Here is a 27216-nt window from a genome sequence, read left to right as displayed (position 1 = left end):
GTCTGGCTTTTTCGCAAGTGCCCTGAATCTAGACACAAAAGCACTCTAGTCCTGCTGGCCTCGAGATCGACACATTTTGCCCTCTTTGTTTTGCTGCCAACTAAGCACCAGCTATCCTTCTATTCCCCCTTCCTTTCCCCTACTTACTCAAACCACCCCCGCTGCATTAAGCTCTTACGATCCCGTCTCTCTCCTCTTTTTTGTCAGCCCTGCATAGGCTCAGGTTGCCCTCTTTGCTTGTTATTCACCGCCGCATATCAGATTGTGCTCTCGCCCAGTCTGGCCTCCACCAGCACTGCTTCGGCAGTTGATAATGGCGGTCTGAGTGGCTTGTCTGGCTGCCCTTAGCTAGCAGACGAGAATATCCCCAGCCTTTGCCTATCCCGAGAAAGCCCCTCCACCCCCTCCCCCAGATTATCCCTTCCCGAGCAAACATGCCAGCTGGAGCTGCAGTGCAGCCACCAACCTCGCGAGCCCATCGACGGGAGTCATATCGTAGCAATAACCTCAATGCCGGCGAGAACCAACGGACTAATGACAACATGCCAGCTTCTCGAGAGTCTGACTCTCGCCATCGCAGACGCCGCCGAAGAGACGACTGGGTCCGCACCAGCAACGAGAACATCTTGTACCGTCTGGACGCCCCTGTCGCCGACGCTTCCGCCGCTGCCGTCCCTGTCACTGCCGCAGAGGATTCGGCTGACCCCGTCTCGCACTCCCCAACGCCCCTCATTGGGCCCCGAAGGACGCGGCCTCACTCCATCCACGTCGTCAGCTATCCCTCGGGCTACGTGCCTCGTGAGCTTCGGACCAGAACCTCCCCTCGCTCGTCTAGGGCGCGCATCGAATCTGGCTCCAGTCCCGCTCCTAGCACTCCGAGGTCATCGAGGCTTACATCTGTAACCCACCCCAGCAACAGGACTGAACTGCCCGTCCGCTTGGCCTTGACTCGATTGTTCCAGTCATTGGCGAGCAACTCCGTGTCCTCAGTCGACGTTCCGCAGCACAACGCATTTCCTGTTGGTATCCAGATCCAGACTGTTCCGGTTACCGAACACCGTTCTGAGTCGACATCTCGCCGTAGTAGCCGAGCCAGTCATCCTCGTAGCAACCACTCTCACCATTCTCACGAGACAACCTCCTCATCGTCTCGCAGAACCCGGGAGCCAAAGCAGCAACAGAATTCATCTTCATCCGCCAGAGACCGTGACACTACTCACAAACGAGAACATCGAGCCCGTCGTGACCATCGCGAACAACCGCGGGACAAAACACGGCACAGAGCAGCTTCTAGGTCCTCCAGGTCGAGGCATAGGCATCGCGCCAGAAGCAACAGCCGTAGCCGTCACACCAGTCGCCAACCGGGTCAGCAGACAACCCGTCCCCGTCGCTCTTCTCAACAACGCCGCTACCCTCCCAATAGCATGGCTACCGCTAGAGCCGCGGTGCCCTTGAGCGCATATCAGCTCGGTCACCACAACAGCTTCACATCCATCCGCAGCTCCAAGTCGAGCGTAAACGCCGTCGTCACCGAGGTGATTAAGCCTGTCGCTACCGGCAGCGGAGTCTCCTGCTCCATTCTCCTTGCCGAACCCAACCTCTTCCTTTCGGGCTTCGACCACAATGGCCATGAGCGCCGAGAAGCCCGCGCCGGCACTGCCCTCCTAAGAGGCAAGATGCAACTGACTATTAGTAAGAATGTCAAGATCAAGGCTGTCCAGCTAAAACTGGTTGGCCGCGCACGCACAGAGTGGCCCGAGGGCATCCCACCGCTCAAGCAAGACCTGTTCGAAGAGGAAAGCCTGCGAACCCAGGTCCTGACTTTCTTCAACGCCCTAAACGAAGGATGGGAGACTGAGTACGGTAACCAGTGTACCTACAAGCTCAAGGGCGGCTCCGCAAACTCAAGTAGCACCGGCCTGGCGTCATCACCAGGTGTTTCACCGGCAGCTTCAATGCGAAACAACCTAACGGCCAAGGAGCTCAAGCGACTCTCTCTTCAAAATGTCCAGTCTCGCAGCTTCGGCAAGGGCGATACCGGAGTGGTGACTCAAACCCAGGCCAAGGGATTCAAGGTCTTTTACCCCGGCGTCTACGACTATTCCTTTGAGCTTCCCATCGATCACCACCAGCTTGAGACCACCAAGCTACAGTATGCTTCAGTCAAGTGGGAGCTTCACGCCACCGTTGACCGTGCCGGTGCTTTCAAGCCCAACCTCCATGGTGTCAAGGAAGTCCCCATCATCCGACTGCCTGACCAAATGTCGCTCGAGATGTCTGAGCCCATTTCCATTAGTCGCCAGTGGGAAGACCAGCTACACTACGACATTATGGTTTCGGGAAAGAGCTTTCCCATTGGAGCCAAGATCCCGATTGCGTTCAAACTCACCCCCTTGGCCAAGGTGCAAGTTCACAAGCTCAAGGTCTACATCACCGAGTCGGTCGAGTACTGGACCAGCGACAAGCGTGTGACACGAAAGGACCCCGGCCGAAAGATTCTTCTCCTCGAGAAGACGGCAGGAAAGGAGCTCGACCCCGCATGGGCCACCTCCGAGGTTGTTACGCTTCGCGGTGGTGAGCTCACAGAAGAGCAGCGCCGTGTTGCTCGTGACACCGCCACTAGGAGGCGAGCCCACGATGCCGCAAGGCGGAAGCAGGCTCCGGAACCACTGCCAGCGCCGGTGGATAATCTCCTCGGCGACTTGGACCTGGGCCTTGAGAGCATGTGGGGCTCCACCGAGATTGAGGCCAGCGTCCAGATTCCGACGTGCGAGATGATGGCCAAGAACAAGTCTCTCAGACTACACCCCGATTGCAGTTGGAAGAATGTCAATGTCTTCCACTGGATCAAGGTAAGCTTTTCTCCATTCATTCCTACAGAGAAGAACTTTTTGTACTAATTCCTCTCAACTAGGTGGTTATGCGAATCAGCCGCTTGGATACCGATGATCCTTCAGGCACTAAGCGCCGTCATTTCGAGATTAGCATCGACTCTCCTCTCAGCATCCTCAACTGCCGCGCTACTAGGGCAAACACATCTCTCCCCGCCTATACCGGTGAGATTAACCGACCGTCTCCGTATCAGTCGGCTTGCGGCTGCCCCGATTCGGCGACAATTGCCATGGAGACATCTCCCAGCTCCTCAACCGGCACTCTTCCAGACCCCGAGGTACTGGCCGACAGCATGCCTGCCCCACCTCAAGCTGTTCATCTACACTCTGGAGCTCCATCAGCAGGCCAAGCCGCCCCTGGTCGACAGAGTCCAACAACCTGGTCACCCGAACTACCGGGCCGGCCCATTCATTTGTTACGAGCACCCAGTTTCAATCCTCCCGCCTTTGATGATGATACGGCGCCACCTCCGGCAAGCACCATTGTCGTCGACGGCACTCCTGCCAATATCCCTCAGATCATGACCCCGCCTCCGCAGTATGACGCCGTCGTCGGCACACCCAGTGTTGATGGCCTCGCCGACTACTTTACCCGGTTGGCAGAGTATGGGCTTGGTGATGACCATGAGGGCTCTGGATCAGACGGTGACGAGTCACCTACTCGAATCTTGGATCGAAGTGGCCGTGTCAACGTGGCACACCCTCGAACTCCCGGTGGCAGGAGGATGCCCAGCCGAAGCATGGAAATCTCCAGACCACCTATTGACCTCAACATCAGTGCTTTACTTCAACGTTCCAACTACTCACGCGAAGAAGCGCACGTGTAAAGTTTTCATCAAACCCTGATTTATTTTCTCTTTTTTACAATATTTATTCACTTTCGCTTTCGACCAAACGTCGAAGCAAGCTATGTAAATGCATCTGGTGTCATAGACGGTTTATCGGGTATCGCCCCCTCTTTTTTTTTTTTTTTTTACCTATTATTATTGGATAAAGGGATATTTTGCACATGGAGAACGGCCATCTGTGAGGGTATTTATGGAATTGGCGTTTATGGACGGGATGAAAGACGCATCCGAGAGATGTATTAAGCATACCCTGGGCTCGAAATATGATGGTTTGAACGTGTGTATGGGCAATGATGTGGATATTAGAAGTTATTATTTATAGTGTTTTTAGTAATGATGCGTTATTGTGCGCTTGATCTTACTTGAGTCCTATTCGTTTGCTATTTGTGCTTGACTACTCAGCAATGGTGAGTATACCATCATTAACGTCAAGAATTATGAAGCATAGGTACTTTAATTTGTCTGATAGGAGAATAATGCATCAGCTAGCTGGGAGGTGTAATCCCCCTTCTTTTAGGCATCCAACCCATTTCTCCACATCATCTCACTCGCCCAAAAGTCCTCAAAGCTCCGGTTCTAAACCTTTCATCTCACATCATGAATCTCCTAGGCAAATATCTGCTTCACAAGCATTTAGTCTACTTATCCTGCAGTACTGGTATTTCACGTTCCAAAGCGAGGTTGCTGCCTGGTATACCACATGTAAGCAAGCACCTCTCAATCCACATTCTGCCTAACAATATATGAATTTCCTCCATCTCAGCAGCACGCCTTGACAAACTATTATATAAATCCCCAATTCCAATCAAACCACAACACCCTGAAAGACATCCACACCCATATCCATGCTCGCACCTATACACAATCCTCACTCTCCCCAAAAATGCCCTCACCAACCTTCCAGCTCTGGGAATTCACCCTCCTAAACAGCTGCGACATGCACTACCTCGTCCTCCTCCAACTCACAAACAATGACACCTCCCTCGCCAACTTGAAGCGAAACCTTTACAACGCAATCTCCTCCGACGAAATCATTATTCATCCGCGTGTATACACGCAACAAGACGTCATCAACATTCAGACATCTGCAATTGATTTACTAAGACGCTTCGAAAGCACAAACGACTGTGTGGATCTCATCGTTGCGAGCGGGACGCTGGATGTGAAGATTGCGGAACACGAGTCGCGAAGTGAAGAGGAGGAGTGGTTTGAGAGCGTGTTTGAGAGCTGTAAGTTTCCGAAGTGGGAGAATCTCGGTGGGAGAGTGGTTAGTTTGTTTGAGGAGGAGTATCGGCCTGAGGAGCTGGAAGGGTTGGTAGGATCTGTTGGGGGAGAGGATGTTGATGGGGAGAGGAGCTGAGACGTGGAAGCGGTGTCCTTTCTTTTGTCTTGCTTGGGGGTCACGCAAAGTAAATTATGCTCTGTAGTGTTGAATCAAAGTAATATTTCGATTTTGTATACCATTCTCATTCTGGTATCAATTACAGACTAAGCTACCGTAATATAAAAGGTAGGAATTTCCCTTGAATTGAAAACATCATCATTATTAGCAGGTAGTTGTTTCTATCCATATCGCCAGCCCAACTCCATCGCTCAACCCAAAATATTAAAGCCCCCAATCTTCAATATCACTGCCCTCACCATCGCCCTCTTCCGCCTTCTCTACCCTCTTCTCTTCGAATAACTTGATGACTCCACGCAATTTCCTTGCAACAGCAATGTCAATGGCCGTCCTCAGCTCAGCATCCTCTCTACGCGGATCAACACCAAGCTCCATCAACTTCTTAAACGCCCCCTCGAGATCTTCGCTCTGATCCCAATTCGAGCTAACATCTGGCAGTTCGCGCATCGCTGTTGCATGCAGCAGTGTCTGCCCCCGTGCGTCCACGGCCATCAAATCAGCACCTAGATCGATAAAGACGTCCAAGGCCGTCGCGTGCGTCACATCATGGGCAATGGCGTATCTCGGATGCGAGACGGCTCGCGTTGGGTCGCGTGTGCCTTCCCACCCAGCACCCAAGAAAACCATGACTGGAGTCTCGCCCAAGTCGTTCCGGGCATTGATGTCGAGACTGGCGGAAAACTGGCGAAAGAGTGCGGTGGCTTCGGCAGCCCTTCCGGCGTGGCCTACTAGACGCAGTGCGAGCTGGTGTAGAGTTGAGTTCCCCGTTATGGGATCCGGCTCATTTATATTGGAGCCTGCGGATATGAGGTGCTCGATTGCAAATAGGGATTCCTGGAGGCTACCAGCATACGCCGCCAGTGCCAAGTGGAGAGGCTTGCGGCCTTGCTTGTCGGCTATGTTGATAGCAGCTGGACCGTGTTCAACCAGAGCAATAAGAGCCTGTCGCTGCTGCTCATCATATTTCCCAGGAAGCGCGCTGACCCAATGCAGCGCTGTACGTCCTTCGTCATCGACGGCGAGGACGTCAGCCCCGTGCTTTAACAAACTGAGGATGGAACCCGTCACGATACTCGGGGTTGGTACTTTCCATCCGCGATACTTGTATTGTGGCTCTGGAGGAACATACGAGACGCAAGCCGAGATTAAAATGGTGCGTCCATTCTGGCCCTTACAGTTGATATCCTTTTGTGATAGTCGAGGGAGGAGGTACTCTATTTCACCCTGGTCCTCCACAATACACTGGAGCAAAGATCTTCCATCTGGGTACAGTGCAGATGGATCAGCGCCGTGCAAGAGCAACAGCTCTATCGTTGCCTGCTTTCGTGAATGACTATCTGGCAGTGGATGATCCTTGGTTGACGGTCGACATGCCTCGTGGAGCGCATAACGTACGATTCCTAGCTCATGATTGTTGCCCTCTCTCTCCGTCCAAGGTACTGGTAGCTCGTTCGGATCCAATCCAGCTTCCAACAGCACCTTGATCACCTCTACATCGCTCTCTTTCGCCACCATACGGGCGATGAGACCCGGTACGCACTTGGCATCCGCTCCGTTCTCGAGCAAGAGTCTCGTGATCCCTGCCTGGTCCGACATCTCCAATGCCGAGAGTTTAGGGATGGACCGACCATACGAGTCCTCCTCCCGCGCAGTAATCGCATTGACATTGGCCCCATGCTTCAGTAGTACGCGTACCGTCTCTTCTCGCCAATAACCATCCGGGTCTGCATGGCTTAGAGCCGCCAGCAACGGTGTCATGCCGTCCTTGTTCAGCGCTTCGATATTCGCCCCTTTCGAGAGAAGGTATTCGAGCGCCTCGATCTGCCAGAACTGAGAACCACTCGCAAGGATGTGCAGTGCGGTGGCTCCTCGCAACTTGTAAGAGTATCCATATCGGTTATAGACAGCATTGACATCAACGCCCATCTTGTCGACGAGCATCTGTATAATGTTCAAAGATGGGAGGCTCCGATTACAGGCTGTGCCGAGAAGCGTGGCACAGCTTTTCTCGTCTGTCTGAACCCAATCCTGGCCTTCAAAAACGGTCACTTTGTCGGCAAAGTACTCCAGCAGGTCTACATATCCTCCCTCGACGAGGAAATGCAGGAGAGTATCTTTCGTATACCCGGCATCCACAGACGCGGCATATTCAGACCCTTCATCTTCAGACCCTTCATCCATAGACACATCATCTTCAAACCCTTCATCCATAGACACATCATCTTTAGACTCGCCCAATCTAAGCACGTCACCGCCCATCAATGCATACTCTTTAATACTGTCGTAATCCCCGTCATGGAGAGCACGCTTCAAGAGGTCCAGTACGGTAGTTCCAACCTCCCCGCCAGCCTCTATATCCAATATGGTCTGTCCGCCAGCTATGTATAGCTTTTCTTCGCTGAGAGGAGGATCTGCTTCATGAGGAGTTGCCCATCGCCCTCGCCACATGCCACCATGATGCTTATCAGGCAATGTAGTCGAGATAGTACGGGCTTTTTCGGCTGCTTTGTGTTTATCCGTAGCCAAGATGAACTCCGGGGAATCTATGTAGTTGTCCCGGGCTTTGACGCCACGTGTAACCAGCGCGCGCACCATATCCCAGCACTTCTTCTCTACCGCCAGATCCAGGGGGGTTACAGTCCGGGTCCTCCCGTCTTCTTCTTCAACGACTGCCTCGACTGATAAATCGACTCCGGCTTGGTGCAACATGACGACAATATCTGCTGTGTGGGTTTTGTGCCAGTGTCGATCACCCAAAGGTTCAAATTCAGCCATGGCATGGAGCGGCATAAGGCCCTTCCTATCCAACAACAAAGGGTCTGCGCCATTGCGGAGTAGCTCCCAGACAGTCTCCGGCCGTCCAAAACGACAGGCATAATGTAGTGGTGCTCTGTCCTCGCCTAGAAGATTCACGTATTGCTCAAGCACACCTCGACGTTTGTACTCTGCCAGGAGGAGGCTGACAACGCAAGACTCCCCCGTACGGGAGGCGAGATGTAGCAGGGAGAGATCCCCCGCCGCGAGGATAGTTGGGTCAGCTCCAGCACGAAGAAGATTCGCTATAGCTGTTTCTCCAAGAGCTACAGCGTTGTGTAAGGGGGTAAGGCCGTTCACGTCCTGCTCGTTGATATTCAACCCTTTGAAAATAGGGCTTTTGAGCACATATTCCAGAACGTTCTCCATCTTCACCACATGCAGCGCCGTCTGGCCATTTCCATTTTTGGCAAGCGGCGCAACACCAGCTTCGATCAGAACTTGCAGTATTTCTGGGAGTTGAATGCCCTGGTCAGCCGAGCGAAGAACCATGTGAATGAGTGTGTCCCCTCCAGCGCCGGGCACTTTGGGCTTTGCGCCTACCGATATCAAATAGCGGAACCACTCTGCTTTCTTCATATCCTTCGCCGCAGCGTGCAACAGTGTTCCACCATCTTTAGCGGACACACTGGGGTCAGCGCCCAGACGGATGAACATTCGTACGACATCGAGGTTCTGTTTGAACCTCGAGAGGAGGACCCATAGAATTGTCTCGCCTTTCTCCCCGTCGCATTCGTTTATATCCATGCCCGCTTCGATAAGCATTCGGAGAATCTCTTCGTCACTGTCAGTAAGAGGAGGCAGCGCATATTTGCGTTCGTTATATTTCCACAGAGGCGGGTGGCCCGCGAGGTTCCGCCGATTCAGGTCCACGCGAGAGTCTAATAGATGCCGAATAAAGGGGGAAAACTCCTTTTTGGAGAAGAATTCGATGCTCTGCATAATGTGATGGAAAAAATTCTCTCCGTTCTTGTCCGTAGTGTGTACATCAGCCCCGAGATCCAAGAGCTTTTGGAATGTACGGACGTCCGGTTTAAGGTTGTCATGTCTAGACCAAAAGGCCATCTTGACTACGATTTCAAGCAAAGGCGTTCTTCCCTTGTTATTCATGGCATCGATATCTGCTCCATATTCAACAAGCACATCAAGCACCCCGGGTGTCTCTGGGTTAGCGATATGCAAAGCTGTGTCTCCCGTGTCTGTCCTGGCATTAGGGTCTGCGCCTGCTGCGAGGAGCGCTTTGGCGGCAATCTCTTCAGACTTGTCCAATGAACCCCAGTATCCAATCGTTGCGCCAGTCTTCTGCACAGCGAGATGTAGAGGCGTCAAGTTCTTGCCACAGAAAGAATATTCAGGATCCATTCTGGCATTCACATCTGCACCGGCTTCTATGAGCGCTCGGACACACTCTTCCGCCTTCTTCGCACCTTCACTCATAAAGATGCGCCTATCATCAGGAGAGGAAAACCCATGGAGAGGTGTTGGTCCTCGTTCAGTGTCAGCTTGCAGAGTGATCTTGTCGTTGTAGAATCGGTTTCGAGTGCATCTCTTGTTCGGGTCTGCGCCATGCTTGAGGAGTAACCTGATCATATCCGGATCGTGGGCCTTGGCTGCCCTATACAGCCTTGTTTTGCCGTCCCGGAAGCAGTCAATATCGACTTTGCCCGTGCTTAGAATGGTCTCTATGTTCTTCACGTCATTGGCCTGGTGGAAAAATTTATTCATCTCAGCTGGTGGAACGAAGGGCATGAATGCCTGGACAACCTGGGGATTGTCGCCCCGAAACGCATAAGTCAAGGCAGTCTCTCTCATGCTCTCGGCTTGCTCCTTTGAATAGTGCCTCCAGTATTCATCATATCGATCATATACCTTGCGGAGTGGAAGTGTTTTAATCATTGGGTCAACACCAGCAGCTAATAAAGGTCGAACAATTCCCGAATGCCCCTTTAATGCTGCCCAGTGTAGAGGCGTTCGACCATCTTTGCCGCCCGACTCTGCATCTGCCCCTTTAGCAAGCAGAAACTGGGCAATGTCATCATGACCATGCTCAGCGGCGTAGGACAGTGGCGTACGGCCATCTGCATCACGAGTGTCAAGGAGTGTTGGCTCTTTCTCCTCAAAATGCTCGACTACCGCCAATGGCATGGCGAGGGGCGTTCGCATAGCAGTAGCAAGGTGGAAAACAGTAAAAGAGGCAGATAGTCGGTTACTCCAATTCATCAGTATCCACGTCTCAAACGCTGGCTCTCCGGGGCATAAATAGCGGGACAGAGCTTCTCGAGCAATAGTGAGCGGCCGCGCTGATGCGTTCTTGAGGTGAAAGGTGAGATTTTCAGCAGCGTAGGAGACCAGAGGATGTGAGATTCGCAAGTTAGTTACGATATCCCCTCTGCTTGCCCTCTCCTTGTTTGCCCAAGAATAATCTTCGTAGTTTACGTCTCTATTGTCATCAATGGTAACGTCGAAATGCGGACAACCGTTGAGATATTCCAACAATAGCGCCGATAGCATCTCATGTGAAGCTATGTCATCAAGCACAGGGAAAGCAGCTGCGTTTTCCTTTCTCGTGGCATCATGCAGAAACTCGGTAAATGAATGGTGGATGACGCTCACGCTTTCATCTTCCAGGAGTTCCAATAATCTCCCGCAACTCTGCCGCACCAGGTCTTTTCCTTGTCTGAGACTTATGTGTAGCATATTAGAAAGCAGCGATCCAAGCTCAATTAGTCGCAACGGTCGACTCGCATGCGTTACACACATGAGGACCTTGGCTTGTTGCTCCGTTGTGACTCCGCTCCGACGCGCATGCTCTTTTAACATGCCCTCGTATACTTCCTGGAGTGTTCGTGGAAGGCGATCTAGGCTGTCAGGCAGAGTCTCTTCAGTGATGTGCCCGTCCCGCAGGCCTTCAGCTAAATTATCTGCAATGAGTCTGGCTTGAAGAAAGAGTCCGTTCGCTCGTTCACAGATGGTCTGCTTCACCAGCTCATTTTTGTCATCGCTTAATGGAGGGTCCAGCGTGGCCATCCTGGCGTTAACATAACGAGCCACATCTGGGAAAAGCATGGCAGGGTCAAGCTTCAACCTCACTATTCCCGGGCTACTCAATGCCTGTTCAATCTTTGGCAGTGGCCTGCTCGTCATCATAACCCTAACTGTACTAGGTACAGCGGTGCCTAGCTCAACGAGACGATCAACCATGTCCTGGAAGTCCCCATCATCCATCTCATCTAAAGCGTCTACCACGCAGTACACATTCTTTGTGATACCCTTGGTAAGAGCCTCAACGAGAGCGGGCCAGACCAGGCGGCCTTCATTGCCGCTGATGGCATGGTCCTTCGATATAGTCGTCAAGGTGGTTACCAAGGTAGGGCAATGACGAAGCAGTTGCGCGGTAAAATCGCGCACAAGGTATTTGGCGCTGTGGTTCTTGTCGACGATCTGACGAAAGAAGAAGAAAAGAACAATATTGCCAGACTCTTGCAACTGGCGCACTGTACTAGCTGAAAAGACAGACTTTCCACTGCCAGCAACTCCCCGGACGTGGAGGCATGAGCCACCATCACGGTCATGACCAGAGTTGGAGCCGGTCTTGGCCCAAGCGCGAAAGACAGGCGATTTATGGATCCATCCGCCAGTTCCAGGTACATATGAGTGTAAGTGCTTCATGAACTCACTGCCCGGAGAGAGATAATCGGTTGGTTGGAGCCATTTCAGTAGGCTACGGATCCGTTCCTCGTGTGAGTCGTTTGGTTGTGGTGAAGGCGCGGGTACCGCATCTCGCTCTACAATTTCGAACGTCTGTTCCGGGTCAGAATCAACACCGGCCATGGTGATTCCTCCTCTCGAAACAGTGAGGAAGCGTAGAGTCGATAACTTGAAGCGCAAAACATGGCAGCAACAGCGACCGTTTTATCTCAGTGTTGTTATTTGTTGCATGACATGTGCGAGTGGAGCAGTCCCTCGGTCATTTCCTAATTTGGTCTCCTCCCCAGGTCTTTGTCCGTTGACTCATACGGCGATGCGAGGCAGCAATTGACATTCAAGTGTGTTGGTTACGGTCGGAAATGAGAAGGAAGATAGCGTTTCTACTGGCAGGTTTGACACTGTTGCAGGGACTTTGCGCATCGGTTAGGTTGAGAAATCCCCATGCGGCGTGGATACGAACTCGGACAAGGTCGTGTCTAAGGACGACAAGAGCATGTATTAGTTAGTAGGAGACTCCAAACAAAACGGGCATATATGCCTTTTTGACGACGGTACAGCATCGACGCAGTACTGTATAGCAATAAGCCAGTCCGTACTAGGAAGCTGAACCCCAACCTAGGCGGTGGGTGCCTGTTCCTGGTTCAAGGTGTTGGCCGTCGCCGTCGAAGCGACCAACAGCGCCGACAGTACCCGCTTCATTCGGCGAGAAGAATAGCACCCCGGATTCTGTTTGCAAAGAGAAGTAAACATAGACTTAGAGCTATCCGCCTTTATACAGCTCGACTTTATACTCCAGCTCGCTTTTCGGTCGTATTGTTGCATTCAGCTCTGACGACCCAGACAGGAGCGACATCCATATTGCGGTTACAGAACAGCATTTCAGCTTCCTCAAATCAAGATTAGCATGTTTCTGTAGAGGGCCAGGATGCAGTTTGTTCATCGGGCATCAAAAGTTGGTTCCGTCCTGGACAAAACGCAAGAACTCTTCCGAGAAAATGCCATCTTCATACCTGGTTTCTATAGTATTTGAGGTATGTATCAACATTGAACTCGTAGATGCTGATATTGAAAGAGAGAAGCGCGTCAATACTCCATTCTTTCCTGCTAAGAGTCATGGTTATTTGACGTTGCTTTGTCCATTTTGTAGAGACGCTGTCACAACATCAGAGCATCAACCGCATTCTTTAATCTCTCATAGCCTTGAGAATAATGGAAAGGCGAGAATCAACACCTCGTAGTAATGCCAGAGGCGGACTGGATTTTGACATGAATATCATGAACAAACCTCAAGTCTATGTCACATGGTAATGGCATGGGCTCACTTCAAAGGCATTCAAAAGCTGCTGGCAGTGACGTAACAAGTATGAAGCACAGAATGCATAGATATTAATCGAAGTAGACATCATCCATCACCCTCCCAAGTAAAACGGGAGAGGGCCCGTGCTTCTTGTCTGGCTTCGGTCCGAACGTAAATCACAGACTCGCCTGCTTAAGGAACCGGGTATATCGCGGTTTCTGAATTTTCCCATGCAAAATCATATAACGATTATCCTGTAAATCTCATTCTGTCCTGCGCCATTCGCCTTGGTTTTAACTGGCCTTATAGACTGTAATCGACGCCCCTATCTCGATGTAAGCGACTTTAAAGTGCTGCAGATGTTGTGAAACTCCCAAGCAAATACTGTTGATACTGTCGAAACACAAGCGTAGTCCGGTACAAGAACCAATAATACAAATCCGCGGAGACAATCGTGAGCCTCAACAATGCTTGGTTGTCTCGATAATCTCAAATTTCCATTGTCGTAGTCATCGCCCAACAGTGCAACCGAATGTCTGTGAAATCCGAGTATATGGGCCCTTGGTATTGGCGACTTGTATCCAATATAAATCTTGCCGCTCAGAGTAGCTCTATCCAGGAGCAGCTTCTTTCTTCCAGTAGTCGGGTGCCATGATTGCAAAGCCAAGTGCCTATGAATGGCCATCTCAAAGTACCAAATGCGTGGATGTGCTCTCTCTGGTAAAATAGAGCCTGCATCCCCAAGTCGAAATAACGTCTCATTAAGCCACGACTATGTGACACAGCGACCCAAGTGTGTAAGTCATCTCCGACGTGTATTGTCCATAAATTTTGCCGTTCACTGATTAAGATTATTATATAGTATAATTCCGATATATCGATTAATATGGCGAACGAAAGCAGAGTTGCGTAATACAAATATCGCCGTAGATACTGAGGGATAGTGCCGTGTTAGTTATCTATCAAATAGAAATCATGCAGCGTAACGTCGTCGATGAGGCTCCCGATGCCCAAAAATCTGCGTACAATACTGGAAATTATAGTCCGATTTGTGGACGTGGCGCCGGAACTTTGGTCCAGTCTTTACACAGACCAAACACTGTACGGCAGAACTTGCCGTACTCGACAAGCAGATCGAATTTCCTCCAGGAGCCCAAGGCATGATGGACAAGCCGAGCATCTGGATCCGTAATAGGCTTCGAGCCCATGTTTCCGTATGATCCGCGACCGGGGCTACAAAACGTGTCAGTCTCCACGATGGATAACAAGGCGCAAACACTATTTACCTAAAGCCTGTGATTGGCAAAATCAAAGCATCAGCCACGAGTTTTGATTTGCCCCCATCCTTGAGCCCTGTCAGGGCGTTCCATCTGAACCCAAAGTCACGCTCCAGCCACAGGAGAGTAGCCAATGTGACAGCTGCAGGGCCTGTGCGAGTGAGAGGGTCGGCCCTGTTAGGGTCATACGTTGTCGCATTCTTTTGGAGGTGGACTTCGGCACGAAGATTCTCCATGAACTGCCTCAGGGCTGGGTGGCCAGGGGCAGACGCCAGCGCCCATTGAGTAAGCTGGATCGGATACGTGTATCCCATCCGCCAATAGGTGTTTGTGTTTGGATCTGTGTCAGCCTCAAGCCCCCAGATAAGGTTAACGGGCTGTTTGCCATCAGCAGCAGCCTCCTCATCAGGTTTCTTGAAGCCATAGCTTTTGCCAGTGATATCATCAATCCACCGGGCAAGATCTGACGGGCCGACCCAATCCGCCGGGTGACGGAGAGGCTCCGTGTCAATATCGGCATACTGCGATGGGTTAGAGACAAAGGGGTATGGAAAATAGAGAGAGCATGGCCTGTGGCCTCGTAAGGAATTATACGTACAACGCCTCCAAAATACTGGCACGTTAGGACGCGGAAGATGTCTGCCTTCTCGACGGGGGTGAAAATGGAGTTGAAATCCTCGACAAACTCCTTTTCATACTTGTCCATGACCATGGCTATTCCTTCGTCGTCCCAGAAGAAGTATGCCATAGGCGCACTGTTGTCAGGAGACGTGGAATACTCGAGCCATTGCTCGACCCACGGGACAACATCAGGCTTCCATGTGTTGACCTTGGACGAAGCTCCGGTCTGGTGCATCAGTAGAGGAATGTTGGAAAAGGCAGCCTGCCGTTCGCGTGCGAGGAGGGCGGCCTTGGACGCCAGAATGGCAGCCTCGACAATGTTTTCCGGCGGCCTTTGATCATCGGCGAGCCAACCCGGAGGAATGAACCAAGCTTGGCGTTGATGTCAGCAGCAAACTCTCATCGAAAAGTTACCACTTTGTGGTTTTGAATTTGGCTCGGGTTGTGTCATGCCACCAGATCCGAACGCCACAAAGTTAACAACAGCTTACCTCCTCCAACTCCGTCGAACGAGTGAATGCGACTCCATACTAAAGGATACTGCTGCTCCAGCAGTCGGGCGTCAAACTGGGGAGTTTCTTTCCGTTGGCCGCCGGAGAAGAACAAGAGTGCTGCTGCAAAGGCCAGGGCGGACAGCAGCATCAGCCGCAGCCGACGGCGGAACAGACTGTGCGGGAGCAACATCTGGCTTATGGGATCAAATCAAATGACCTGAGACGCGCGGGCGTCTTCGTAAAGACGCTGTAACGCCGAGCACAGCAACTGGCGATACTACAATCAAGACTCACGGCACAGGCTCAAACGAGTTAGTCCCTGCGCGGGGGGATCCCGACAACTTGCAGTGCAGCGCTGCAAGCCGGAGCACGAGATACGACAGACAATTTAGACGATTGTCTCTTTTTTGACAGGTTTGACACGCGCACGCGCAGCTGTTCTGGAACCGGCGAGGCTCAGAGGGGTGCTTTGACCAAGGTCAGAGCACAAGCCATGAGCCAGACAAAAGGCCAAAATCCAACACGTCGCAGATTCTTACAGCAACCGCAAAGAAATCAAATCAGGGGCCGGCCAGACTGGTTCTCGGCCCTTCTCCGAGCTGGCAGGGGGGCTTCATTCGGCTACTGGGCGCAGGTAAGCCCTGGATCGGTGGCCCGAGACTGCGGCTGTCGTAATAGTTTGGGCGCCAACAGTGGCGCAGCGGAAGATGGAGAAAACGGGGCTGGCCTGCTGAAGAAGTTGCAGGGCAATTAGCCCATTTAGTAGTACGGAGTACGTAAAGATGATGAGCGAAAGAAATACAGTAAACCGCTCAAGTATTGTGTAGAGAGAGACACAGAGAGAGAGGCAGGGGAAGAGACGAGACAGAGAAGAATACTGTATAGCAAAGGGGTACCTGGTTGGTGCCTTCCCACCCGCGAGTCCAGAGCCTTCCTTCCCTGAGGCCTGGTCTGGGGGCGTGCGCGGGAAAGAGCCTGGATGGCACCTGCGCGATGCCATTTGCTGCGCGGGCTCGCCTAGTCCCGACCAGGCATCGATACGGCGACTAGCTCCTTCCCCGACGCAGGCCAAAAGTAGTGCTAAGGTAGTCGCTCCTGCCAAGTAGCGCGCAAGGCACTTTCTCCCTGCGTCCCGGCAGAGTCTCGACTTGCGAGTGACTTGTCTGCTTAGCTCCAGATTCAAAAAAGCTTGGCGCTGCAGATCCAAAAAGCTTAGCCATGCCATGTCTCCCGAGTCTCGATTGAGTACCCGGTACCTGCGGATTGCCTTTGCTCTTGTCACCTTTTTTCCTCCTCTCTGATTTGTAGGTTTGGGCTCGATCTCCGTCGGAATTAACCATTACACGTATTTCATCGACCACGCTGAGTCGCTGGGTCGCTGAGATGCCGCTTACCCATGGTGATGCTGCGGCTGGAAGGTTTGATTAATCTAAACTGAGGTCTGGTCTGAAGCAAGTTGAAGCAACAAGGGGAAAAAAAATATCTCAAGGCTCTATTAACGGGTATTACTGAAATACAATGACCAACTACATGTACATGGTGAAGCAAATGAAAAAGAAAAGAAACCCAAAAAGAAAAAGAAACCGCGGGAGACCCTTCTAGGCCCTACATAACCCTCGCGTAATAATGTTGTGTCCATTGCTTCTTTGTGCTGTGTTTCCGTTATACGAGTGATCGATCACCCATGCAATTACACCATACCCGCCGCAGCATTAATCTCCTCCTGGCTAACAGTGCCACTGTTACACCAACGCAGAAAAAGACAACTTGGTTGAGCCTGCGGCCCAGCGACGTGATGAATCTAGCGTCGTACGAGTGCCAGGATGAGCTACCCAAGTGCTCAAATATGGGGGTTGTCACCCGCCCGTTGAGGCTGTGCATCGGTCCGGGAAGGATCTTCAGGTTGCTTCGATCAGGTTGGGCGGCGTGAATGACCGAGGCATAGTGGCAGCCCGTGCTGAACATGACGGTCGCGTAGGGGAGGCCCAGCCAGTGCTTGTTGTAAGTCGCCAGGTTGTTGACAATGTCGCCGACGAAGCTATTGCGCCTGCTGGACATCATGAAGCCAACTGAGAAGCCAACAGGATGAGCCTCAGGCGCCACGAAGCTGAATCGTCGAAGAGGGCCGAGCGCGCGTCTGCACTTGAGGTCCATGTCCAGCACCACGCCGCCGTATTCATAGAGAAGCATGTAGCGAAGGGCGTCAATTCGCTCAACTGGGTACGTGTAACTGTCCCACATCTCCTTGAGGTCGGGGAACTTCTCCTCGACAAACTGAGCGGCAGTCTCGTCGGTCCACACGTGAGCCTCCCAGCCGGGGTGAATGTCGATACAGCTCTGCACGGTTTCCTTCCACTCTGTCCTCCATTGCGTGCCATGTCTGCCGAGGGCGATGTGATGTAGGACGGGCGGCACGAGGTCCTCATAAGGGGAGGCCGAGAGCTGGTTTATACTGTAGTTGGAAAATGTGACGTCGAAGCCATCTCGTTCTTGTGAGAGAAGGAAGCTTTCGCGATTGGCGGTCCAGTGGAGGGGGAGGGCGGCCAGCGTCCATGAGGTGTAGAGGAGATGGCGGAAGCAGAAGATGGCTGAGATGAAGCTCAGTATTGCTAGCCACAGAAAGGTTCGCGCTCTTCTTTCAAGTTTGTCGGTGGCAGGTCCGGAGTCGCGTTCTTTAATCATGATGTCCAATACTAGACAACTAACTTTGAGAGATGGAGAAGGAAGGGAAGGGGGAGAGAGACAAAAGGGATGAGCAGCTGGAGAGTGTCTTGGTCCCAGCAAAAAAAAAACGATGGTGAGCTTTTGTTGTTCTAGTTGTTGACAATAGGCCAAGAAAAGAGAGAATTAGAAGAATAGGAGCATTATTTGAACATTAAAGTTTAGTTGAACATGGTTCGTGTCAAAGCAGAGAGACGTGTGGGTACGAAAGGAGGGAGTGTTTTGGTTTTCAAACTGGAGTAGCGGCCTTGAACCTCAAGAGGAAAAGAGAGAGCCCTCGTAACATCATTACCAGATTTATCCTCCTAACCACACTCGGAGCGCTGTCTCGTACTTCCGTCTGTATTCTGACATAGCCCCCGTTCCACTCTTTGGATCTCAGTAGCGCGTCATTGGACAATGCACGCCTTGCAAAAAAGGAGCTGCATCCACATCCAAGACACCTTGTACGAAAGAGCTGGCGTGGATCGCTAACCGTACCCGTGATTACGGACCAAGGCTACGCCCCTCCACTCCCCTTTCCCTTGTCAATGCCAAGATCCATCTTGGGACGGCTACAAATTATTTCAGTGACGGTACTTGTTTACGGTTCTGTAGATCCAGAGAGCTGGATGAGAGAGGCGTTGAAAACATGACGCCAGTCTCAGCATGAGCTGCTTCACCAGTGCTTACGAACTAACTATGCAGTCTATATTTGTATACCCAGTCTTGCCAGGGGGATATACATGAACGTTTCTACTAATCAAGAAAATAATTTCGAAAGTAGCAAGATAATCAAGACCCTGTCGATGAGATGACCATGTACTTGTACACTGGTGAGATGGAGAGGTAGAGTGAGTCAGTGTCAGAAAGGAAAGTCTATGTATCCTTTTTTGACCCTGTGCGCCACGATATGCCCATTCATGGGATTGGTCCGTCAGAGTGACATGATGAAGCGACGCTAACCCCCATCGCTTATTGCCCATCAGCAGCTTAATTTGCCTCCCAAACGAGACGGCTCTCGCAATAATAACCAGCCATGCGCATGAAAACACTCGTTCGTTATTATAGGGCTGCCAAATAAGCCCTAGCAAGCGCGCGGTGCCAAAACCACGCAGCGAGTCCACGGCCAAGCCGCCAACATGTAAGGCCGTCGCAACAATTACACGTACCGACCCGGGACACGGGCCCTCTCTCTTCGTTCACGCAACATCATTGCCGGATTGGAGCTGGAGCTGTGCAGATTTCGGCAACTCGGCATGGGATGGTGGCGGTCTTGGCCGGAACGCGGGCTTGGCTCATGGAATGAGGCTCGGCACATACCTGGGACAGAGGGTCGTCGGTACGGTACTTCGTGGCTCGGCTGAATACACCTAAAATCCTACTCCAAATGAGGTGTTGCCAGTTTCGAAACCATGTGAAAAAAGACAACTCGTCTCAGGGTGGGGGCTGTGTACTGTAGTGTAGCACCAACTTCAGCCTTTAATTGCTGCTACTCCGTATACTATACAAGTACGAGGAGGCGTGAACAGAGCCTCAAAGAGGCTGGTAGTACTCATAAGGTACACACGTATTTTTCAACAGGGTTCATTTCAGATTAGCACGAAGCAGGTACGAATTCAATGGGTCAAGTACCCGGTGCCTTTTATTTCAACCTGCAATGTCATCACTGGTTGACAGGGATCAGGCGGGTCGAGTGAGCTAAATGCCTTGCCTTACCACTCAGAGTTCGTTTGGTCACAGCTACTAGTTTTGTTTTGCACGCACCTTGCGGTAGAATACCGGTGTGGCACGCCCCCTCGACAAATTGGCCTGTCTGAAATAGACCCTGGCTCTGTAACCCACAGCTTAGGATTGGACCAAAGCCGCAGTCAAGCTTTTGTGGCGGCGAGCCAACCGGTTCCAGAACGAATAAGCCGATGAGGCGGTGCCTGTTGGCTGTTTCCAGGTGCCAATGCCACGTCGTGCTGGTCGGTTTGGGCACAGTTTACTCATCAAGCTTACTCTTCAAACACGGAGCTGAACGCTTGGGCACTGCGTAGCCTGACAATTTGACATTTTCAACTCGCGTGTCCCGCTCTAAGCGGCCCAAGCAGTCTCTGTTTTTCCCTCGCTTTCTTTCCTCCGATCCCCTCGTGACTTTTATTGTGTTTTATTTTTGTCACAGCACGTGCTAGCCATGGCTCGCAAGATCCGCGATACCAAGGTCTTCAAGGCCTGCTATTGGTTTGTGGGCACCCGAAGCCGACGCCGCACCTTGCTTCGGGTAGCCCTCGTCATACTCATCGTCCCTCTCGTCTTACAATGGTTCCTCGCCTATATCGTTGGCAGTGATGCACGCCTGCTGCCACCGGAACTTCTACAGTCCAAGAACCTCTTGGTGGTGACGGCCCATCCCGACGATGAGTGCCTTTTCTTCTCGCCCACCATCTTGGGCATCCTCGATAGGAATCATGCTATCAATGGCGGATTGCTAGTGATGTCGACCGGTTAGTTTTTCCTCTTGGCTCCATTTTCCCCGCATTAGACGAGGCTATGCTAAGACAGTCGTCACCTCCGACGTGTGCAACTATCTAGGAAACAACTATGGCAAAGGCGAGACACGCAAGCAAGAGCTAAAAGGCTCATGTCATGCCTTAGGTATCAATCCTTCAAGATGTGAGGCAATGAATCACCCGAGCCTGCAAGACAATCCCAGGGTGTGGTGGGATACCAATTTGATTCAGGCCATCGTGAGGGAGTATGTCAAGAAGTGGGAGGTTGACGCCGTAAGATCCCTTTCCCCCGCTCTTTCACACGCTTGGTTCTACGTACTGTGGGAAGCTTACGTACGTTAACAAACTACATAGATCATTACCTTTGATGAAGGTGGTGTCTCTGGACACATCAACCACAGAGCTGTCAGTGCAGCCGTAAGGTACGTCATTCCCTTGCATTGTATCCTAAACGGTGTAACGCAATCCATTTACTAGATCTGCACTGACTCCTCACCGGTCTCATAGCGAGTATGTGTTGGGTGATAAAGATGCGCCTCCAGCATATAAACTTGTCACTACGGCAGTTCTCAGGAAATATACTTTCTTGTTTGATCTGCCGTTGACAGCCCTGTCATTCACCTGGCGAATCATCTGTGCGGCGTTTTACCCGTCCGCAAAGGGGAGCCCAGAGATTAGCTCAAAGGCTCTATTAGCCAATTCATGGCATCGTTATGTCATGACGCGCGGCGCCTTTGCGAGTCATGATAGCCAGTATTCATGGGATCGCCACTTGTATATGATCCTCAGCCGATATGTGTGGTTTAACGATCTCAAGAGAATACCAACTCAAATAGCATCATCATCATAATAGTAATTTGTCATAATAAAAGGTTTAGCTTGATCGCCGATCTAATCGCAGTGACAGGATGAAATACCGCAGCCAGTCACTAATACGAACAGGGTACATCAAGAGAACGGCAAGAGCTAGTATGAAGACGCTTAGCATCCAGAGTCAATTCGTTCATAGCAGCTTTCTGTCGGCCCCAGCAGGCATCACAGGCTTTCCTCTGTGGCGCAATTGGCTAGCGCGTCTGACTGTTAATCAGGAGGTTGGAAGTTCGAGCCTTCCCGGAGGAGACATTACCAGCTGTTTCTTTTTCTTTTTCTCTTTCTTTTTCTTCTTTTTGTCCAATTAACTGATTTTCCAAAGATTGGGTGTGCAGCAACAGCATCTCGTTGTCATGGGCCAACGCAAATGAAAGGTGCGATGTTGTCATCAGTTAGCTCGGCAATAGTTTGAAGCAGGATTCTCTTGGCGGTCTGCACGACCTATACTCGTGCAATGCAACCTTGATCCTTCACTCTGCTAAGCGCATCCCGGTTACTCTTATCTTGGTTCTTGGTTCTTGGTTCTTGGTTCTTGGTTCTAGATCTTCTTAGAGCCACTCCATCCCAAGAAGCGCGCCATGGGCGAGGCCTTGGTCAAATCCCCAGTAGAAATGTCTCTAGAAAACTCTTAAACTGACCGAGATTTCTTCTCTGCTGAGCTTGGACCTCTCCAGCGGAGCTCCCAGACCAAATACCGGCATTCAGGTGAAGAACTGCCAAGAGCAAAGCAGCTCCGGTCTAACATCTCCGGTCATGCATTAGCCAGTAGGGCTAGGCCCACCTTGAAAACAAAGAAAATGCTGAAGCTGAAGCTGAGAAAAAGGGCTGAATCTTGGTTTTTGGGCTGAAGCAAGGGTTCGCAGCAGCTAACAGAATACGATGGCGGGCTAAGTCATGGTTAAATGAGGGTTGTGGGTCTTGAATCAGCCCAACGGCGCTGGCCGTTGACAAACGTCGGAACCACTCCTACTTTGTTCTCTAGTCTTTAGGTCGGTTATTCTTGGAGTCTGGGGAGGGTCGGTAGACAATCGATCCAGACAAGGAGGTCGCACCATGTCAGTAAATATAGTATCCATATTGTACTACGGAGTAGACCGCACTAAATTTCAAGGCATACGGCAGACTAGGCAGGCTTTTTCCCGCACGCGTCTCCATCTGACCCCCAAACTGTCAGTGCACTTCTGGAGCGATTGCAGAAGAATTTGTGACAGATGCGGTATTGCCCCATATGCTGATGCCCCATAAGCGGTAACGTTTCGAGTAGTATAGTAATAAGCGGAGACCGCTTAGGAGTGAGATAAACATTTAGTCTCGAAAGTTGCATCTCAAAATATATAAGCTCTTGCTATAGGAGTTCGGCGTCCTACGAGACAAAAGGGGCTCCCTTGAGCCATGGTTTCTCAAAGTAGAAAGCCTAGCTGAAAGAGGAATACCAGGTGAGACTTTGTTGGGCTCTGTCTTTGGGTGTCAATGTCAACCCCTTGCAGTGATTGGCGAGTTACTATGCCGAGAGGCGGTGCCGAGCTGAGTTGGGGCGTCTCCTTATCAACTTGAGAAACTGCACGATACAATCTGACGATAGGGGCATGTGGGTATTTGTGAATTGATCAGCCTCACACCATCCATGGGGAACTTTCCAAATACGAAGATGTTTTGGAAATCTTAGTTGGAGACAACTTGCACAAGGTGCGAGTCAAGAACTTCTTCAATCAATGCAAACAACTTATTTGGATCAACAGTGGCTCTGGTCTTTGTTCAAAAGAACCGTGGCTTAGTTAACTAAGCCACCGAGTTAAGCTTGTAACGATAAGCGGATACAGCTGAAGGATAGCGGCGGAAATATGCCGCGCTTTGACGCGCTGCAAAGTACCTTCTTTGAGCTTAAATGCAGGGGGGGCGGCTATCACCTGCTAGGTACGGATATTCCTGGTGTAAAGCTGTACATAGAATTTGTAAATGCCCCAATTTGTACAAGTCTACAAGGTCTTTGGCACAGGGTCCTGGGTGTAGAACTTAAAGAATGATCTATCAGAGAACTCAGAAGTTGACTGCGATGTAAGTGAGCACTGACAGAGTTGGGCTGTATTTCGGGCACCAGGTCGGGCATCAGCATTAATGCATTTTATGCCCCTCTATAGTATAGTCGCCAAGTAAGTATAGTAATCACTTCTTGCACAATTATATCGTTGAGATTGTCGTTATTAAAAGGGCTGTCATGGTGAAACAAGTACTTTTGTTTAGAAGTGGGTAGACAAGATGTACCAGTACAAAGTCTAAGTGACACGGGTTACTGCATATGTAGATGAGCTGCATATTGTGATAACCAACATGAGTACTGCATAGAAAGCTCCATACTCTTTGTCAACTTTTCCAAAGGTGAAATATAACTTGGCGGCCTCCTGAGATGCTGATCATGGCTGATTTTGCTGAGAAGTAAGTATGTAGCCGCGGCCGAGCAATTATGGGGAATAGCCATGACTCAAATATGACAGTTCTAGCAATTTTTATGTAGGTTGAGGTATCTACAGCATAAGGGCCGGTTGTTTTCGACGTGTTTTCCAAATAAATTAAGAATTCGAAGCTGCCAGTGGTCAAAGTTACGCTTAGTGGTGTGTAATTCATGATCATTGTCACTTGCTCAGCACAATTTTGTCTTTTCAGGATAACAGGTCTTCCCAATATTAAAACATGAATAAAATTAACGCTGCCAGGACATCAACGAACAAAATTCCCGTGGTTCTCAAAACATTAGAATACCAGATATCAGGGGAAGAATTATGCAGTCTATGATGAATCAGTCTAAACAACTGCATGAAATGTACAACTTGCTTTCTCTTTTTGAGCCCGTTGGTTTCTTTCATCTATACGTTTCATATTAGACAGCCGTACGGTATATGCATACTGATACGTCTGCGATGAGCGGCTCTGCTTGGTTATGACCGAAATGTTGTTGCTAATGCGTCAAGATGCAGGTACCGGATGGGAGAAGTCTTGGTGGTTATTAATCTGAAGAAGCTTAGAAAGGTAGTTATAGGGAGCGCGATGGAGGTCTTGGACTTGTGTGAAGGGCATTCTGCCAGTATCAACTGAAGCACAATTAGCAAAATCAGAAACACAGGCCTTCATCAAATAGTCATATTGCGATTATTTATTGTATGAGAGTTTCATTAACAGGTACATAAAATCTTTAGGGTTGAAAAATGGATACGATTACGGAATACATAAACATATACGCGTATTGCTAATATTAATGACCCGATGCAGAATGCTACTCTACATGTGCCACGGGTCCATATGCTGACGTAGAGAGTGACCAATTTCGTCCCCCTATTGATGAAGTAACTTCCAAAGATAGCACTTGAAGTTTCCATAGTTGAGTAATTAAGTCGTAGGGATCGAGTAGGTCAGGAGAGTCACCTTAGTAGGGTAATATTATGACTTACAGTGCGAAGAATCTCATAGAGAGAAAGAAACTAGTTGAGAGAAGTGAATTGCTCGCTCGTGGAATTGGTAATAAAGGGACTGTTGGTTCATATGTCTGGCAGTTGTGATGCATTGATATACAGAATGCGTTGATGCTATGTTATTTCTGTATACCTCATGCACAAAACCATTCCCTCACGACATGCTGTCTACGCTTCAGTCTCCCGAATAAAAAAAAAAGTTGAGTAAATATATGGGATGCTTTAATTATTTTTTCTTTCCCTTTTCTTAAATAGTCCAAGTCTTTTGTTGTCAAGAAGGAACAGAAGAATGAAGGTATAGGTTAGCTAAACGAAAGACAGTTGACTCCATGCTGTGTGTCTGATGAAATGCATGCACAGCCACAGTCTCTAGCCACATAGCGGGGGGTTCGTGTGGCTTTACTGCTATCAGCCGATAAGAATTTTTTGGATGGATTTTTTTAGAGGGGCTCAAAAATTGTGCTGCAAAAAGATTCGCAGCTTCAATTTTGCGATTCCGCACAGAGCACAGATTCAAGGTGAGTGGACATGCGCATTGATTGATTCGTATGCGCATCTGACTGACATAGAAGCTTCATCAGGTGGTCTAGCGAAACTCTGCAAATTACGATAATCATGTCGAAGCGCACAGCAGACGATCATGGCGACCTGCGCCTCAAGGGTGGTGAGCGCCCCGAGCAGATGGATGTCGATATGGACAAGGACATGGGCGAGTTCGAGGACGAGTTCGAAGATGAATTCGAGAGCGAAGACGAAATCATCGAGGCTGGTGTAGATGGACGGCCAGATGCGGAGAGAGAGGCCGAGGAGAAAGAGCGTAAGTGTCCAACGGCATTGACACCCTTTGCGCATTGCGCTGGGCTGGGCTGGGCCATTCGAGAAGATTCAATTGGAGGTTGTAGCTGACGGAAATGTTTGATACAGATGCTATGGAAGTAGACCAGGGAACATTCATCGTCGGACGAAGCAAGCTCGAGCCTGGCCAGACACTGGCCCCGGATTTGACCACATACGAAATGTTGCACGGGCTCAACACGCCCTGGCCCTGCCTGTCCTTTGACATTGTCAAGGACTCCCTCGGCGACAACCGCAAGGCTTACCCTCATACCATGTACACCGTTACCGGAACACAGGCCGAGTCCTCAAAGGCTCACGAGAACGAGCTGCTGGTTGTCAAGTTCAGCGGCCTGAGCAAGATGGATCGCGGTGGCGACGACTCCGACTCTGAGGACGACGACGACGAGGATGCCGATCCCATCCTGGAGAGCAAGTCGATTCCTCTCAACTCATGCACCAACCGTATCCGCACGCACCAGATCCCCAACCAAGACCCTTCCAAGCCTCCCACGACGCTCACAGCCACCATGACTGAATCAGCACACGTCTTCATCCACGACGTCACCCCTCACCTCACCTCGTTCGATGTCCCCGGCACCGTCATCACGGCGCAGCAGAACAAGCCCATCTCTACCATCAGGGCACACAAGTCTGAGGGCTATGCCGTCGACTGGTCGCCTCTTGTCCCCGGCGGGAAGCTCCTCACTGGTGACAACGACGGCCTCATCTACATGACTACGCGCACTGACGGAGGCGGCTGGGTCACCGACAACAGACCGTTCCAGGGCCATACCAGCAGTGTGGAGGAGATCCAGTGGTCTCCCTCCGAGCAGTCCGTCTTCGCATCCGCCTCAAGCGACGGCACAATCCGCATCTGGGACGTCCGCTCCAAGTCGAGGAAACCCGCAATCACGGTCCAAGTCTCCGACTACGACGTCAACGTCATGTCGTGGTCAAGACATCAAACCAACCTGCTCGCCTCAGGAGCCGACGACGGAACCTGGGCCGTCTGGGACCTCAGACAATGGAAGGGCAACGCTAACAAGCCCCAGCCGCTGGCCAGCTTCAACTACCACAAGGAGCAAGTCTGCAGCATCGAGTGGCACCCGACGGACGACTCCATCGTCGCCCTGGCTTCCGCCGACAACACCGTCACGCTGTGGGATCTCGCCGTCGAGTTGGACGACGAGGAGAGCAAGGACACGGCTGGCGTCAAGGACGTGCCGCCCCAGCTGCTGTTCGTGCACTACCTCAGGGATGTCAGGGAGGTGCACTGGCACCCACAGATTCCAGGCAGCTTGATTGCAACGGGTGAGGAGTTTAGCGTGTTCCGGACCATTAGTGTCTGAGGAGGGAAAACAAAAGATATTTTCGGCCTTTTTCTTGTATATACCCGTTATGATTATGGGCATACTTCGCTGGTATAGAAAGTAGGAGTGTGCAATAGATGGATGAATTATGACATGCTACATGTGCTGTGCTGTATGTTTTTGATGAA

At 50.8% G+C, this 27216-nt stretch overlaps 8 protein-coding genes across 8 annotated transcripts; 4 read left to right on the top strand and 4 right to left on the bottom strand.

The window, feature by feature from the left end:
* Nucleotides 1-695: 695 nt before the first annotated feature.
* TRIVIDRAFT_113039 (uncharacterized protein) lies at nucleotides 696-3685 on the top strand (the record flags this gene model as incomplete). The annotated part of the gene is made up of 4 exons (XM_014098450.1): nucleotides 696-858; nucleotides 1093-2852; nucleotides 2915-3376; nucleotides 3410-3685. Coding segments are annotated over 4 exons (2661 nt in total), but the record flags the coding sequence as incomplete, so codon positions are not given.
* A 937-nt stretch (nucleotides 3686-4622) lies between these two features.
* On the top strand, nucleotides 4623-5196 carry TRIVIDRAFT_231263 (uncharacterized protein; the record flags this gene model as incomplete). The annotated part of the gene is made up of 1 exon (XM_014098449.1): nucleotides 4623-5196. One exon carries the CDS (start codon nucleotides 4623-4625, stop codon nucleotides 5097-5099), a length of 477 nt encoding a protein of 158 aa, XP_013953924.1.
* A 63-nt stretch (nucleotides 5197-5259) lies between these two features.
* Nucleotides 5260-11786, bottom strand: TRIVIDRAFT_231262 (uncharacterized protein; the record flags this gene model as incomplete). The annotated part of the gene is made up of 1 exon (XM_014098448.1): nucleotides 5260-11786. One exon carries the CDS (start codon nucleotides 11784-11786, stop codon nucleotides 5346-5348), a length of 6441 nt encoding a protein of 2146 aa, XP_013953923.1.
* A 1242-nt stretch (nucleotides 11787-13028) lies between these two features.
* On the bottom strand, nucleotides 13029-13682 carry TRIVIDRAFT_213521 (uncharacterized protein; the record flags this gene model as incomplete). The annotated part of the gene is made up of 1 exon (XM_014098447.1): nucleotides 13029-13682. The coding sequence occupies one exon, from the start codon at nucleotides 13643-13645 to the stop codon at nucleotides 13286-13288; it is 360 nt and encodes a 119-aa protein (XP_013953922.1).
* Nucleotides 13683-13997: 315 nt separating this feature from the next.
* TRIVIDRAFT_231261 (glycosyltransferase family 32 protein) lies at nucleotides 13998-15806 on the bottom strand (the record flags this gene model as incomplete). Its single annotated transcript, XM_014098446.1, has 4 exons — nucleotides 13998-14193; nucleotides 14247-14758; nucleotides 14836-15230; nucleotides 15350-15806. 4 exons carry the CDS (start codon nucleotides 15540-15542, stop codon nucleotides 13998-14000), a joined length of 1296 nt encoding a protein of 431 aa, XP_013953921.1.
* A 1016-nt stretch (nucleotides 15807-16822) lies between these two features.
* TRIVIDRAFT_89740 (glycosyltransferase family 32 protein) lies at nucleotides 16823-18223 on the bottom strand (the record flags this gene model as incomplete). Its single annotated transcript, XM_014098445.1, has 1 exon — nucleotides 16823-18223. One exon carries the CDS (start codon nucleotides 18032-18034, stop codon nucleotides 17015-17017), a length of 1020 nt encoding a protein of 339 aa, XP_013953920.1.
* Nucleotides 18224-20231: 2008 nt separating this feature from the next.
* On the top strand, nucleotides 20232-21414 carry TRIVIDRAFT_213518 (N-acetylglucosaminyl-phosphatidylinositol de-N-acetylase, a glycan bosynthesis protein; the record flags this gene model as incomplete). The annotated part of the gene is made up of 4 exons (XM_014098444.1): nucleotides 20232-20541; nucleotides 20630-20820; nucleotides 20902-20969; nucleotides 21055-21414. 4 exons carry the CDS (start codon nucleotides 20232-20234, stop codon nucleotides 21395-21397), a joined length of 912 nt encoding a protein of 303 aa, XP_013953919.1.
* A 3964-nt stretch (nucleotides 21415-25378) lies between these two features.
* TRIVIDRAFT_89746 (uncharacterized protein) lies at nucleotides 25379-27181 on the top strand (the record flags this gene model as incomplete). The annotated part of the gene is made up of 3 exons (XM_014098443.1): nucleotides 25379-25399; nucleotides 25463-25698; nucleotides 25806-27181. The coding sequence occupies 2 exons, from the start codon at nucleotides 25497-25499 to the stop codon at nucleotides 27065-27067; spliced, it is 1464 nt and encodes a 487-aa protein (XP_013953918.1).
* Nucleotides 27182-27216: the final 35 nt, after the last annotated feature.

The sequence above is a fragment of the Trichoderma virens genome (assembly GCF_000170995.1).
Source record: "Trichoderma virens Gv29-8 chromosome Unknown TRIVIscaffold_82, whole genome shotgun sequence".
NCBI lineage: Eukaryota > Fungi > Ascomycota > Sordariomycetes > Hypocreales > Hypocreaceae > Trichoderma > Trichoderma virens.
The sequence above is the reverse complement of the archived record's forward strand: the minus strand, read 5'-3'. Positions and strand labels throughout refer to the sequence as shown.